Here is a 16457-nt window from a genome sequence, read left to right as displayed (position 1 = left end):
AATCAGTACTCCTACTGCAGAGGAGATTGATGATGTCAATACAGAAATTGCAATCAATTATGCATATTCAAAAATATTATGGAACCGAAATGAAATGAAAAATCTTGATGAGAAATTTTCATTTAATGTTGCATATGACATCATGAATAATGATGATGATCCAGAACCAACATCTATGGTTGAATGTCAAAATAGACATGATTGGGCTCAATGGAAAGAAGCAATACGAGCTGAATTAGAATCACTCAATAAAAGAAAAGTTTTCGGATCCATCATTCTCACTCCTAAAGATGTGAAACCTGTAGGATACAGATGGATTTTTGTCCGAAAAAGAAATGAGAAAAATGAAGTTACAAGGTATAAAACTAGACTTGTAGCTCAAGGTTTTTCTCAAAGACCGGGAATTGATTATGAAGAAACTTATTCTCCTGTTATGGATGCAATTACTTTTAGGTACTTAATCAGTCTGGCAGTTTCTAAAAATTTAGAAATGCATCTCATGGATGTTGTGACTGCTTATCTATATGGATCACTTGATAGTGATATATATATGAAGATACCTGAAGGATTTAAGGTACCAGAAGCATCAAATGCAAAACCCAAAGAAATGTATTCGATTAAATTACAAAGATCTTTATATGGGTTAAAACAATCGGGACGTATGTGGTATAACCGATTAAGTGATTACTTGATAAGCAAAGGGTATACAAATAATCTTACTTGCCCTTGTGTTTTCATTAAGAAAACAACATCCGGATATGTGATCATAGCTGTTTATGTTGATGATCTTAACATCATAGGTACAAATAAAGAGATCCATGAAGCCATTCAACTTCTAAAGAAAGAATTTGAAATGAAAGATCTCGGAAAAACCAAGTATTGCCTTGGTTTACAAATTGAGCATATGCCTAATGGTTTACTTGTACATCAAACAACATATACTGAAAAGATTTTGAAACGTTTCAATATGGACAAGGCAAAACCATTAAGTACTCCTATGGTTGTTAGATCACTCAATGTTGAAGCTGATCCATTTCGTCCATGTGAAGATCAAGAAGACATTCTTGGACCAGAAGTGCCATATCTTAGTGCAATTGGAGCTCTTATGTATCTTACAAATTGTACAAGACCTGACATTTCTTTTGCAGTTAATTTGTTAGCAAGGTTCAGCTCTGCTCCTACCAAAAGACACTGGAATGGGATCAAACACATATTTCGATACCTTCGAGGAACTACTGATTTAGGATTATTTTATTCTAACGAATCAAAACAAGATTTGGTTGGTTATGCAGATGCAGGTTATTTATCTGATCCACATAAAGCTAAATCTCAAACTGGATATGTATTCCTAAATGGAGGTACTGCAATATCATGGCGTTCTCAAAAACAAACACTTGTTGCTACATCGTCAAATCATGCCGAAGTGATTGCATTACATGAAGCTACTCGAGAATGTTTTTGGTTGAGATCAATGACACAACTCATTACTGATTCTTGTGGACTAGAACGCGATAAAAGTCCAACAACTATCTATGAAGATAATGCAGCTTGCATAGCACAGATGAAAGAAGGGTATATCAAAAGTGACCGAACAAAACACATACCACCTAGATTCTTCTCATACACTCAAAATCTCATTAAGGACAACCAGATTGAAATGAGATATGTGCAATCTAGCAAAAACTCTGCTGATCTTTTCACGAAAGCACTTCCAACTGCTATTTTCAGAACACACGTTCATAACATTGGCATGAGACATGTTCAAAAGATGTAACAGCTGAAGCGATGTCTACTTGAGGGGGAGTCAACTCCATGCTGCACTCTTTTTCCCTTAGCTAAAGTTTTTTCCCACTGGGTTTTCTTTAGCAAGGTTTTTAACGAGGCAGTAATTTATAGTTGATCTTCAACAAAATAAAATTGCTATCCAAGGGGGAGTGTTATAATAATAATAATAATATAGATATGGATAGTCAATTTTGGTGTATACATATAGTCAATTTTGGTACACAAAGTATGTATTTTTATATTGAGATTTTAGGCTATAAATACTCATGAATGCAAGCATTAAACTTGCACCATTTCTCACACTTACAAAGTGTTTCTTTCTTTCTCTCCATTATCATCTTTGTTCTTACACTTCATTATTAGTATTCTAAATCAAGAATCAAATCACTAAAGGTAGTTATAAGCCTACTGAATTATAACATCAAGAATCAAACCACTAAAGGTAGTTATAAGCCTACTGAATTATAACACTTGTTTTTTTCTTTTTTTCCAAGAAAAAAAAAATGTCCATTTTTCTTGGCTTAGTAACTCACTAATTACACCATAATTTCATTTTCCAAAATAAAACAAATCAAAATAATTGAAGCCATAACTACAAGACAATAGAAATTTATTCCTTAAGTTGGAAAAGACAAACACTAAAATGAAAATGTGTGCACAATGTAAAATTTATTCCATTACAATAAAATGAAAATGTGTGCATAATGTAATATTTTATATAATAATAATTGAAGGGAATAACATTAATTCAAATCATTGCTACATCAGTCATCATCCTCACCTCCCCCATTTAATCTCTAAAAAGATCAAAACACTTGAGATCTGCACTTATACATGATTACATGGACAAACTTGCATCCCTCAAGCAATGGAAAAAGGAGGGAAATTTACTGTTAATAAACATTAAAAATAATTATCCATATTTTTTTTATATAAAAAACTTCCTAAACTGGGCTACCTTTTACAAAGCATATCCCAAGATAATAATGGTCTTTGAAGTTTTTTTCTTCTAAAGTTTCTAACTTCTTCTGCTTGTATTATAATTTTATAATTATAATTAAATTAAAAATAATCTTGGAGAAAAACTTGTGTTTGTTCCTCCTTTTGCCGCCAATTTTCACCCATAACCAAAAATCAAAATCCCAAAATCGGAACTATTTTTGTTATATACCTCCCAAGATTTTAATTTTGTTGCGCGACAAGTTGATCAAGCTGCATTTGCTCAATCCACGCGCTCAATGTAGATTGATCGACTTGCTCAATCTGCCCACCACCACCACCACCGCCACCGCTACCGCCAGTTCCTTCACTGGATGATCCTGCACCGCCACCTGAGCCGCCAAAACCCGCCAGCTTTTCCTTCATCTCTGGTGGTGTTTCTTTAACAAGTGATTGAACCCATGACAGATCAGGCTCTTCCCCATTATTCAACCCATTTTCAAACGATGACGACCTACGGAGCTTACCAAAATCATCAACATTAACACCCCAATCAGCTTGGTCATTACCCGCCCATTTTGACCACGGGTCAGCATCAGAACCCAAAATACCACCTGATCTTGACCCAAGCTCACGTGAGCTCAAACTTCTGAACTGATGTTGGTTCTCACGAGCCAACATTGAAACCCGAGAGCTCATGGGTGAAATTGGGTCAACGTTTCTAGGAGACATCCTACCTGGCGACTGAACCGAAAAGGGACCACTTTTTGGAGAGAAATTAGTATTAATCGGTGATAACATGCTCTGTTGTTGCTGAAACTGATTAAAAACGTTCGAATTATGTCTCGGTGAAAAAACTGACTGATCCGAAAACCTCGGAGACGAGCTTTCGGCTGCAAAAATGTCATCAAGTTTCGTTGGAGTTAAAATCGCCCTTTGTTGCCTCGATAACTCGTTAAAAAGCTGAAGATTCAAATCTTGATCCGATTGCATGTCCCTAGCATTTAAAGATGATCTTAAACGGCTCGATTGAAGATTACTCCCGGGTAAATGCAACGAGGGTACATTCGGTGGAGCCCAATTCATATTTGACATGCCATTACCCGATGGAGACATGGGTGGTGTAAATGACGGGCCCGGGCCCGGGCCCGCGCCGGGCATCATGCTCATAGCTGCAGCAAAATCCATCGCACTCGGGCTGGAATTTGCCCGAGGCGATGGGACTGCGGACCCCGTTGACACAAACAACGGGCGAAGCTCATCTTGTTTGTGAGCAAAGAAGCACACCCGTCGGTTGCAACCGGTCCCGTCTTTACAAAGACGGGTTCGGTATTGGGCGGGATGCAACCAACACTCGAAAACACCGTGCGCGTATTCGCACATGTCACCTCTTCGACACGTCCCTTTTCTGAAATCTGGGCATGGGACACAACTATAATGGTACTTTCGTGGGTCCCGTCTACGCGCGTTTTCGCCTGGATGGACAAATGGGCATTCGGTCCAATCGTGTGAGTAGGCCCGAGAACACGGACGGATCTTAAATGAGTACATACGGAACTCATCGGTTGAGTAAATGCTATTCTTGATGTCGGGTAATGACGGGTCAATCGGGTATTCTCTTTTCGCATCGTTAAAACCCGACATTTTGGGAGAACAAACTAGATCCAATTCAGATTCTAGTTCAGCTTCACCTGAAACTTCAACTTCAACTTCAACTTCAACTTCGGGTTCCGGTGAGGGCAAAATGGTAATATCACCTTCACCTGCAACTTCAACTCCAAGAAGTTCTTCAAGGGTTTTTTTCAGATTGGGTAACTTTGGTGAAACCACAATTACATCCACGGGTCGAAGCCCGTTAGCATCAATCAAGTTCGGGTCAGCACCTGCGAGCAGCAACATTTTAACGATTTCGATCGCGTCTACGGACCCACCAGAAGCAGCACAATGAAGAGCAGTGGTCTTATCAACACCACACAATTGATTAACATCAGCTTTTGATTTTGAAAGGATTAGCTTTAAAACATCAATGCTTCCATACATAGCTGCCACCATTAATGGAGTTCTGTGTTCAAGAACCATTTGTTTTGACCCCTTTTGGCGCCCATACCATAATCCAACTTCATCAATAACAGAAGGGTCGGATTCGATTGATTGTGTGAAGCCTTCAATGTCATTATTTGCAGCTAGTTCAAGCAAAGTAGCAAAAGAATCACTGGTTTCAACAGTTAACTGACTCATGTTTGTGTTAGATGGCTAACTTATTGGCAAAAAAATCGTAAAGATCAACGATCAACAGTCAGTGGTGTTTGTATTACCTAGCCCATGATTTTAATCTGCAAAAAAATATACAAAAATTATCAAGATCAAAACTTTATGAAAAACCCACAAGTAAACAAGAACTGCAATATCAATTTAGATCATGTAGGGTAAAACTATCAAAAATACACTAATGTTATCAAGTTCAAAACACACCTTAATCTGTTAATCATAATAGCAAATGAAGTAACTAAAAGAAGATTACAATTCCATAATCTGTTATTCATAACAACAACATTATTTATATCAATAGCTCTTGATAGATATAGCACAATAAATAACTCCACCAAATAAAATGGGGGAAAAGGTCAAATGTAAGAGCAAAGTTGCTGAGTGATAACAAATATACAATATGAAAAATAGAAGATGTAGACAAGATGAGAGACTAAAACCCTTGTACAAAAATAGATAAAAATAAGTTGGGGCCACTGGTAGATGGTAAGATGGCACTTAAAAGATACTGAAGACAAATTTCTTAGTACTTGGAAATTGGAATTGAATGATTGATCAGATCACAAAAACAAACCATCAAACTTTACCCTAAAAACAAAAACTTCATGTAGTAAATTGCACTCTGGGATTATATTGTTCCTCAATTTAAATGAAATCAGAAAAAGAAAGAGTCTTTTGAATCCTTAATTCGTTATTCATTTCAAGACAGTATAGCATATTAGCATGCACATATCAATGGGCATACAAGAAAGTTGACATAAAGTCAAAATCAAATCAAAAGGCTCAAATTTTATTAAGAAATTAAGAACATTTGATTCTTTAAACACATAACCCATGAGATAACAAACAAATTCAAAGCAAAATACAGTCTTTTTAAGTCCTTGATTCTTGGTTATTCATTTCCAATAAAGCATATCATACAACAATGGTATTCAAGAAAGTTGACCCAAAGTCAAAATTAAACAAAAGGTTCAATCTTTATTCACAAATTAATAAAAAAACAGTTCTTTGCAGAAAACCCCAGAAGCCCAATAAATGAAACAAATAAAAAAAAAACATGGTGTACCTCATGCTTATCAAGTTGTACGTTTTTGCTCTGAAAACAGCAAACATGTTTCATCAATGCCATTTTTTTACAAATTTAACACAAAGATAACATTCTTCAACCGATCAAAATAAATAAACTTCAGAAATTCACAAGAAAATAAGAAACATACCAAAAGGGTGTTTCAAATAAACTGAAAAAAATGGTCAGATAAATTTCATCTAAAACACATAGTTAACATATTTTAGTGTGTGTACGGACGTGTACATACAGAAACAGATTTCAAAAGGGTATCTAAAAACCCAAAGATCGGTGAGTTTAACCTGAGTAAAAAAAAGCACATATATTTCGCCGGAAAATAGTACAAACTTACCGGAAACTTTGTTCTACTTAACCATCGGAGGGTTTTAATGGGTTTTCAGATCTAAGAATCAAGGGAAGTGAAAGAGTGATAATAGAATCAAAAAGTTGTGATTTTTATGAAGGGGTTTGATAATCAGAAGAAAATAGCTTCCTCCATTTCCTATGCTTTTCTCTCTCTATTTCCCCTCTTCCTCAACTGAAATAAAAATAAATTATTACTACAAAGAAATGAAATTTAATATATGGTCTGTGAATTTAGCTAATATGACTACTTTAAGCCACTTGTATTTGAAAAATGACATTGAAGTCCCTCTTTATTGTTAAAAAGTTTTTTTAATACATAGAATTCATGAATTCAAATATGTGTCGTCTTGTGTTCATAATGTTAGTATTGTATCAACGAATCCAAAAAGTAACAGAAAAGCAATTTGAACTTTTAACACGTTATATGATATGGCTATCGAAATGCACCCAATCAGCCATGTAATGAGCACATATCTAACGATGCATAAAAATAAAATGTATACATTGAATGACGATATGGTTATAAAATATGTAACTATTAAGCTTGATAAGGGTATCTAATGTGTTTCATGACATTCTAGTAAAGATTCATTCCTTTTTTTTTTCTTTTGAATATATTTGATTTGAAGTTTATCCCGAGTTAATAACCTTTTATTTAAACCTATTGTATTATTTAACCTACCAATCATATTGATTGAAAATTTGATAATAAATAATAATAATAATAATAATAATAATAATAATAATAATAATAATAATGATCAAATCATGAAAGTTGAACAAAGTGTATTGTTACTCACTCGTACAATCGTCTCTTATAGTTATGTTAATTACTTAACCATTTTTACAATTGTCTTTTATATCTATGTTAATTAGTTACCCCGTACTAATTAAAATATGTAGCCATAAGATTTGCTTATGTAGTAACAATAATTCATTATTATATGTTTGTAAAATTAATAGTTTTATCATATTTATTCCTCATCTCACTTGAATTGATGTTTATTGATGTTTAATTATAAAAGCATGCTATAATTAACTCCATAAAATCCTAAACATTAAGAAAATATCATTCTTGTAAATATAAATACAATGATTAAATCTTCAATCATTTGTATGTGCTTAATTTATAATACATGATATGTGTAGATAGCTATTTCTATAGAACAAAATAGATAGAATCACATAGTTACATTTTATGTTTTAGAAATACAAGGGTGGTTCACTTTAACTTTGTAATATTATAGGGGTAATATACGTACTTTATCCATACATAATGCCCTCCTTTTATTTGTTGAAAGAAACGCCTACCCAATAAAAGCGGGATTATGTATTTCTTGTCTTTTTTTCCGTTTATTAATATTAATTTCGGGATTATTCGTGTACCTAATTAAATTAAAAATTCCAAACGAACAAGATAATATAAACATCAGATAACAATATAACATATCATTGTATATTTTTATTGGTGTGATAAATAGCATCATAATCATAATAATTAATAAAAAAAATTATATAACTCTTGGTCTCTCAGTATACTTGTATTTGTATTTTTTTTCGAGGATAATGATAACGATATGTAGCAATAATTTTATAAACTGTATCAATATAATAATTGTCTTATGTGGATAATATTTTTTACAAATTTTTCAAAAGTTGTTACATTGTGTTTTGATATATCAATGTACTCTTACGTGAAACATAAGTACATTTGGCGAAATGAAAAATATGATGTTTTAGGTGTTATTATAGTAAAAAATTATTTAGAACTAAAGAGCTAATGGGTTTGCAGTATTGAGTAGGGGTGTTCATTTTCGGATATCCGAAATTCGGATATCCGAATTTTCGGATATCCGAAAATTCGGATAGTGAAAAACCCCATCCGAAATCCGAATCCGAAATTTCGGATATCCGATTTTCGGATATCCGAAATTTCGGATTCGGATATCGGATTATCCGAATATCCGATATTTTTGAAGAACTTCGAATATTTTCAGATAATTTTTCGGATATTCGGATAATTTTCCGGATATTCGGATAATTTTCGGATATTTCGGAAATTTTTCGGATATTTTTCGGATATTTCGGATATTTTTCGGATTTTTTTAAAATTTTCGGATATTCGGATATCCGAATATCCGAAAATTTTAAAAACTCCATCCGATATCCGAATCCGAAAAATCGGATATCCGATCTTCGGATATCCGAATTTTCGGATATCCGATTTTTCGGATATTTTCGGATTCGGATAATTCGGATTCGGATTTCGGATTCGGATATTTTGAACACCCCTAGTATTGAGGTCACCGTTACAATTTTGAAGTTGAAGTTTCGAGTACTTCTTAGGATATTTTGTAATGTATATATTGTTATAAACAAGTTTTCGGGTCGGCCCGCTTCACTGGGCCCAAAATCGCTAGGCTGAAAGAAAAAGAAAAAAAAAAGGCAACTTCAAGGTTCGAACCTGCGTCCCTTAAGATTTCAACAAACATCCTTACCAACTGATATACGTATTCATTTTGATAAATTTATAGTTTGTTGAATATATGTATCTTAAATCAGAGAGTTGGTCAAAATTAAAAGTTAGTCAAAAGGGGGTGAAATTTAACATAAGGTAAAAATTGGGGGGGAAAGGTGAGAAAATTGCTAAAAAGTTTCAAATTCATTAGCCAGTTTTTCGTTGTACACAACTTATGTTTTAAATTAAATAATTAAACATCAATAACCATAACAAAGTTAAAGAGAAACATGTTTCAAATCAATAAATAAAATAGTTAAAATCAACATAATTTGAATATTTTTATTTTATAATAGTAAAGTGTGGGAGTATAAAAAATATTATAATAAAAATAAGAAAAAAAGGAGTAAAAAGATTTTAAATAAAACAAAAAAAATGTAGTCAAGGAAAAATAAAAAAAGTCATAAATATTGTAAAAAAAGTTAGATTTTAAAAAATGAAAAATAAAAGAATAAGAGTGGAAAGACTGAATTATTAGAGATAAAAAAAAACCTTAAGGGATGTATTATGAAAGTTTTTAAAAACTGAGGTATTAATAGATAAATGTCAAAAAAAAAAAAAAATTTAGAAAAAGAGTGCGGGTTAGGGGGACTCGAACCTGACACTTTATATAGTAAACATGTAGACCAAGCCCCTATGCTAGCATTAAATTAAATTTGTGAAATATTTCACCATTATTGCATATATGTATTCGAAACATTAGTGTTTTAAAAGTCAAAATCTGTGACTAATTGTTGGTATGTTTTACCCTTCAAATTAGTTTTTATTACAAGTGAGGACCAATTGAATAGTGCAACTTTTTTGTGTTTTTGTGTTTTCTCTTTCAATCTATATCTATATCTATATCTATATTCTATATATAATATATTTCACACTTAATATACATTTTTATTCTTTTTTTACATATAAGCTATCATATTGTCATGGCTAAAAGTGAGAAACCAAAGAAAAACTACTTTTGTGGAAACATTATTTCAGAGCTTATATAACGAATATATAAATACTTAATGTAATTTATATAAATACTTATTGTAAACAGTGTATAACAATAATCACGAATTATTATAAACTTAATGTAATTTATTATAAACTTAATGTAATGATGTTTCAATCTAAATTTAATTAAGTATGAATATGTATAGTATTATTACTAGTATTTAGTGGCGAATCCAAGAGGAAAATTCAATATTTAGTAATAAAGAGTAAATAGTATAAAAAATATTTTATTTAATGGGGTCATGGGACCTAAAGTGGATTCACCATTGCTAGTATTTGTTGCTTATTGCTGAAAGTAATAAAAAGTGTATTCAGGGATGGATTTGAGGGCGTGTAACATGTGCGTTTGCACTGGACCCATAATCCTAAGGGGCCCATAATTTAAAAATATGTAGTTTAATGAAAAACTTAACCTAATTTTTGTATATACAAAAGGCCTATTTTTTGTTAATTGAACAGGGCTCATGTACAAAATTGAAATCGACGGAACGCCGTGTATTCAATTTAGGTTGGTTCATGTCGACGGTTTTCACAAATAACATAAACTAGTTGTGGAGCCCTCGCTTCGCGCCGGGAGCTCCGTTTTGAATGCGAGTTAAAAAAAAAAGTCTTGATCTATTTTGTAAAAAAGAATTTTTTTCGACATAACATTGAAGGGTTGTTCATTTTGTAGAAGTTGCTTCTTTTAGCGTTCGGGTTTTATTTAAAAAAAAGTTAGTAAAGTGGGGGTTCTATTTGTATTTTAATAAAAGTTAGTGGGTTAAGTTTGTGAAATTTGAAAAAACTTTACGTATAAAGTGAGGGTTCGATTTGTATTTTAATAAAAGTTAGGGGGTTAAGTTTGTGAAAATTGAATATTAGTAAAAAAAAAGTTAGTAAAGTGGGGGTTCGATTTGTATTTTAATAAAAGTTAGGGGGTTAAGCTTGTGAAATTTGGGAAAAAATATACGTGTAAAGCGGGGGGTTCGATTTGTATTTTAATGAAAGTTAAGGGGTTAAGTTTGCGAAAAGTGGAAAAGTGAATAGTACTATTCATTTTCACTTTACCTTTTAGATAATTTATTTAAAAAAAAAAGTTAGTAAAGTGGGGGTTCGATTTGTATTTTAATAAAAGTTAGTGGGTTAAGTTTGTGAAATTTGAAAAAACTTTACGTATAAAGTGGGGGTTCGATTTGTATTTTAATAAAAGTTAGGGGGTTAAGTTTGTGAAAATTGAATATTAGTAAAAAAGAAAAAAAAGTTAGTAAAGTGGGGGTTCGATTTGTATTTTAATAAAAGTTAGGGGGTTAAGCTTGTGAAATTTAGGAAAAAAATATACGTGTAAAGTGGGGGTTCGATTTGTATTTTAATAAAAGTTAAGGGGTTAAGTTTGTGAAAAGTGAAAAAATGAATAGTACTATTCATTTCCACTTTACCTTTTAGGTATAGGTATATAATGATGATCTCGCTTAAGGAAGTATGATTGCTTATATTTTTTAATATTTACTATTTATATTTCAAGGGTTGCAATAATTTCTATTATTTAACCTTTTTTTTACAATTTCGTTGTTTATTTTCTCTTCATAACTTTTTTTCGAAATTTTATATTATTAGTATGTTTAAGGATTAATGCATAATTCATGGGCAGCTTTATACAACAATAATGTACAACATATATTTTTTAAATCAAATTAATAAACCTTCCATCAAACCATGATATTCGAAATAACTTTAGAATCGTATACTCGTCATAATAATAATAATAATAATAATAATAATAATGATAATAATAATAATAATATATAATTTATTATTAATAATAATAATAATAATAATAATAATAATAATAATTTTTTTTTTGAAAGGCAAACCTACAATCTATACACGAAACCATGAATATTTACATCTCACTGCTTCAAGTGAGGCTTGAACCCACAACCTCTTGGTTGAAGGGTTCCTCTCATACCGCTAGGCCAAAGGCCCTTTGGTATAATAATAATAATAATAATAATAATAATAATAATAATAATAATAATAATGTTAGTACGATTTTTCGTATAGCGGCTGTAAGGTACTAGTACAGAAAATTAGCTGCTCAGCGTGTGGCGTATACTGTTGATTGTTGTTTGCCCTCGAGAAATAATCTCTGCAGACCCGGAACACAGATGTAAGATTTGTGGGGTGGCCTCAATCAATCTGTGGATCACTATGTAATTATCCGTCTAGCGCACTGCTGCTAAGCGGCTAATGTTATTTTAGAGTGAGAAAGAACTGTGTGAGAGAGAAATTGTACTTCTCTCTGACTGAAATTCAGATCAGAATCCCCTGAAATGTGGTGACCCAGGGGGTCTATTTATAGGCGTAGAATGTCCGAAATTCACGGGATACACGTGTCAATCACTGAATGGTTCTGTTATGTGAAGTATCCGGAATGTCGGTGGCGTGTGCTGACGTGGCTGCGTGCCGTTCACGCGCTAAGTTAAAGGGCTTATGCATAGAAGCTGCCTGCAGGGCTTGCGCTTGACGCTGGGCGGCCTGTTGAACGCTGGGCGGCAAACTTCGAAAACTGTCAAATTTCATTATGTCTTGTGCTCTTTAATCGAGTTTTCTGTATAAAATGACGTTTTTATGCGTGTATCTCCTAGGATACACCATTAAGTCCCCCCAGTTTAATGTCTTTATTTTTGTAAAAAATAAAGTCATTAAAATAAAAAATAAGTAATGTCTTTTCCTCGGGAACAAGAATCTGCTGTAGCCGAACTTTTTTCTGCTATGTCAGTTACTTTTTTGATCATGACCTGCAGATAGTACCTTTTTGAAATTTGAATTTCATTTTCAATTTGTAACAACTCAAACCAACCGCCGTCTAAACCTATCAAATTTCGAGACAAAAAAAAAATTTGCTGGCTGACCATCTGCGCGCCGCGCGTACACCCTTGCGCGCCGCGCAAATACGGGCTGTCCCCGGTGCGCTTTAATGCGAAAAAGATTAGATGCTTCCCGACACATTTAGCCAAAACGCTTTTAACCGAACATTTATATATGTAAAACTAACACATAACTAAGGTTTAAACGAGTTTTACAAAGTGGGGCCCACACGTGCCCAAAACGCCGCTAAGTGTAAAAATACAAATTTAATACAAATTAGAGTTTCGACCACAAAAAGTTTAATTGCCAAACGACACAACGAGCATGGTGTTTGGGGTTAAACTACCCAAGTCTCGGTCAAACTCCAAGCCAAAGCCAAAAGCGCTTCCTAATCATCAAAGCGGGAAACTTAATCCAAGGTAATGCCCTTACCCTTATCCACACACGAACCTATAAAAAGGTAAACAACGAGAGGGTAAGCAAAGCTTAGTGAGCAAAATAATTATACATATACATATATAATCTACCTACTTGCATCACTTACACAACATCATACTCGGTTTAACATTTCGACAATCATACAACAATATTATGCATATACCATAAACCGCAAATCCACGAGTAGCTAATAATACAATAGCATACGATTCATAATTAAATACATTCAATACATAATTCACGCGACCTTGGTTAACCAATTCGAACAAGGGAAACGGTACATACAAGACCGTTGGAGTTCATAACATCCGTTAGTGCTACTTAATCAACGCGTAGTCACTAATCCCCCGGGTGATGTCTTAAACAACGCGACTCACTCACCCTTTACAATGTGGCGTCTTAAACAACGCGACGATTCCACATGCCATTCAATACGATGGATGGTGTCTTAAACAACGCGACATCCACTCCATTACATTGTGGTGTCTTAAACAACGCGACATCCACTTCTTTACCATGTGGTGTCTTAAACAACGCGACATCCACTTCTTTACAATGTGGTGTCTTAAGCAACGCGACAATGCCACATTCATACGACACAAATAAATACATTATATACACATACGCATAATTATTCCACTCACCTTAGCACCAAGATGATGATTATGCACTTCCGAACTTCAAAGCAACGTACCTAATACATAGGTACACATTCAATTACGCAACTAGTGGAATTAACCACAATACTTACACTTAAGCATTTAAGGACCCAATATGCATTAAATAGCTCGACTATACCGAAACCGCCCATAAATGGCCAAGACTCAACTTTAATCACTAAAACTAGCGAATTATAGTCTACTAACTTCTACTAGAATAAACTTAGGGTATTTCATACCCGTTTCATCCCTTTCGGTCAACCTTGACTCATTTGACCCATTTTCAAGTCTTTCATCATTCATAAGAGTGCTAATGACTAGCAACTCAATTCAACACTTACAAAACCTCAAACACATGAATAAACCCTAGGTTAACACCCTTTGGGTCATCTTTTACCAATTTAACCCAAACTAGGTCAACATTACCCATCTTGACCCATTTTAATACTTAACCCTAAAATTGGGTCAACTTCACCAAAAACCCTAACACTTGGCACTCAAGGCCTTCATACCCATTTAATCACTAGGTTCCAACACAAAACACTAACATTAACCAACATTGGTCCATTTTGACCCATTTGACCTAATAAAAGTCAATACACTCATTTTGGGTCATCTATACCCAAATAGCACCCATTTATACATCAAGCAAGTGTTCTAACCAATTATTAGCCAATTAGGGTTTCTTAACATCAATTAACACTTTTAAAACCCTAGCTAACCCATTATTGAGTCTACATGACCCAATTTACCCAAAACACCCAATTTACCTAGAAATGGGTCTTAGTGTTCATCTTCAACACAAACCCTAACCCATACACAAAATCAAAACAAGAAATGGAAGTTAAGGCATACCACAACTATCAAAATGTAGCAAATGACGAGATGAACAACTTTAAAGCTTGCGATTAAACCCGAAACGAACTCCTTCTCCTTCAAAATGAGCTTCCTCTCTCAACAATCAACTCTCTCTCTCTAGAGTGAATGGGAGAAGATAAGGTTGGTGTAGTGGGAGTAAATGAGTTCCCAACCAACTGATCTAGGTAATAAATTCGGGTTATAGGTGAATTTACCAATTTGCCCTCGCTTTAAATTAAATAGAACAAGGAATCTGGCAGCTCGATTATGCGCGGCGCGCGCCTCATCTGCGCGGCGCGCAGGTACCTGGATAGTAACAGTTTCCCTTTTTAAATTGTAAAACAAAACCCCAACTTCCGAATCATTTATATTTACATATATACAAGGAATACACGGGTCTTACAACTCTCCCCCACTTAGAATCGATCACGTCCCCGTGATAACGTCACTTAACCGCCCGGAACCACGCTCTATGGTACTCAACAAACGTTACGATCCGATTTCCATCACAACACGCATTAACCCAAAGATTGACCCAAGAACTAAATACACATTTGCACGCATTCCGTAACGTGCAATACACACCACACCCGAAGTCTATAACGAGAACTCAGGATACGCGAGAACGCCACGTACCCTTTCCACTCTTCTATGCAATCCTCCCCTAAGAGTCATCACCAAAATTGATTCGTCACTCGTGATTTGTCAAAATCCCTTTCTTCAGGAAAAACTCAACCGACCTCGTACCGAGATACCAATGCCAAAAACAACCGAACTCAACCGTCACGTACCCCTTAGCGTACTCTTACCTAGTACAATGCTAAAAACAACCAAAATTCTCAACCCAAGGTCAACGACCCAAACGATGAAGACCGGACAAAAGAAAATCCTTACGGATAACACTTATTACTCAACATTCTTAGTAGCGCGCAACCACGACTAGTACACATCTATCGTAAAATCGTAAGCAAGCGACCAAAAACCGTTAATGTCGAAAACTACTATTACTTACCACCACGTGCACAAAACGGCTAAGTGTACAATTTACACGGGCAATTAACATCATAAACCTACGGGTAACGGTTCTTCCCGAAAACCGCTCACCACCAATCACAACCAAGAGTGGTTAACGAAGAGCTAATCCTTCCGGATATCACTCATCACCTATTACTAGTCAGACGCGGTCAACCTAGAGATAACCCCAAATAAACATCTACATGTAACCACCTCGTAGTACACAATAATGGCCATTGTGTAACTATCACTCAAAGTATACGATAATGAGGTATCGTGCCCTTTCTTAAAGTCCCATCATGCTATTCCCAAAAGTAACCAAACGGCTAACACAATCGAGCCAAGAACCACCCATATTGCGCATAGGCACAACAATAATCCCCTAGAAGAGAATCTGGTACGCACATCCCTTAACCGAGGGACCTTACCTTACTCGTCGAATACGTCAATTATCTCCCAATGAGATTTACCACATTACCACCTTGGTGATAATTTAAACCCAAAACCATAAGCACAATTTATTCCAAATTGTACTTTTACCACCGTCGATCAATGTAGGTTTCAACACTAGCTTTGTATCCATAAAAGCGTCACCCTAAGTAACAATACAATAGAACACCTTCGTGCGAGGGTACAACTCCCCCACTTAGGACTCCGTTCCGTAACCACATCGTTGAATAATAGCATCCCGTAGGAGTTCCAC

General features: G+C 34.4%; 1 protein-coding gene across 1 annotated transcript; it reads right to left on the bottom strand.

Annotated features, from left to right (window-relative positions):
* Window positions 1-2479: 2479 nt before the first annotated feature.
* On the bottom strand, window positions 2480-6588 carry LOC139877917 (zinc finger CCCH domain-containing protein 30-like). Its single transcript, XM_071865318.1, has 2 exons — window positions 6411-6588; window positions 2480-5057 (listed from the first exon to the last, which is right to left on the bottom strand). Exon 2 carries the CDS (start codon window positions 4960-4962, stop codon window positions 2968-2970), a length of 1995 nt encoding a protein of 664 aa, XP_071721419.1. The 5' UTR covers window positions 4963-5057; window positions 6411-6588; the 3' UTR covers window positions 2480-2967.
* Between the last annotated feature and the right edge of the window lie 9869 nt (window positions 6589-16457).

The sequence above is a fragment of the Rutidosis leptorrhynchoides genome, chromosome 11 (genome assembly GCF_046630445.1).
Source record: "Rutidosis leptorrhynchoides isolate AG116_Rl617_1_P2 chromosome 11, CSIRO_AGI_Rlap_v1, whole genome shotgun sequence".
Lineage (NCBI taxonomy): Eukaryota > Viridiplantae > Streptophyta > Magnoliopsida > Asterales > Asteraceae > Rutidosis > Rutidosis leptorrhynchoides.
The sequence above is the reverse complement of the archived record's forward strand: the minus strand, read 5'-3'. Positions and strand labels throughout refer to the sequence as shown.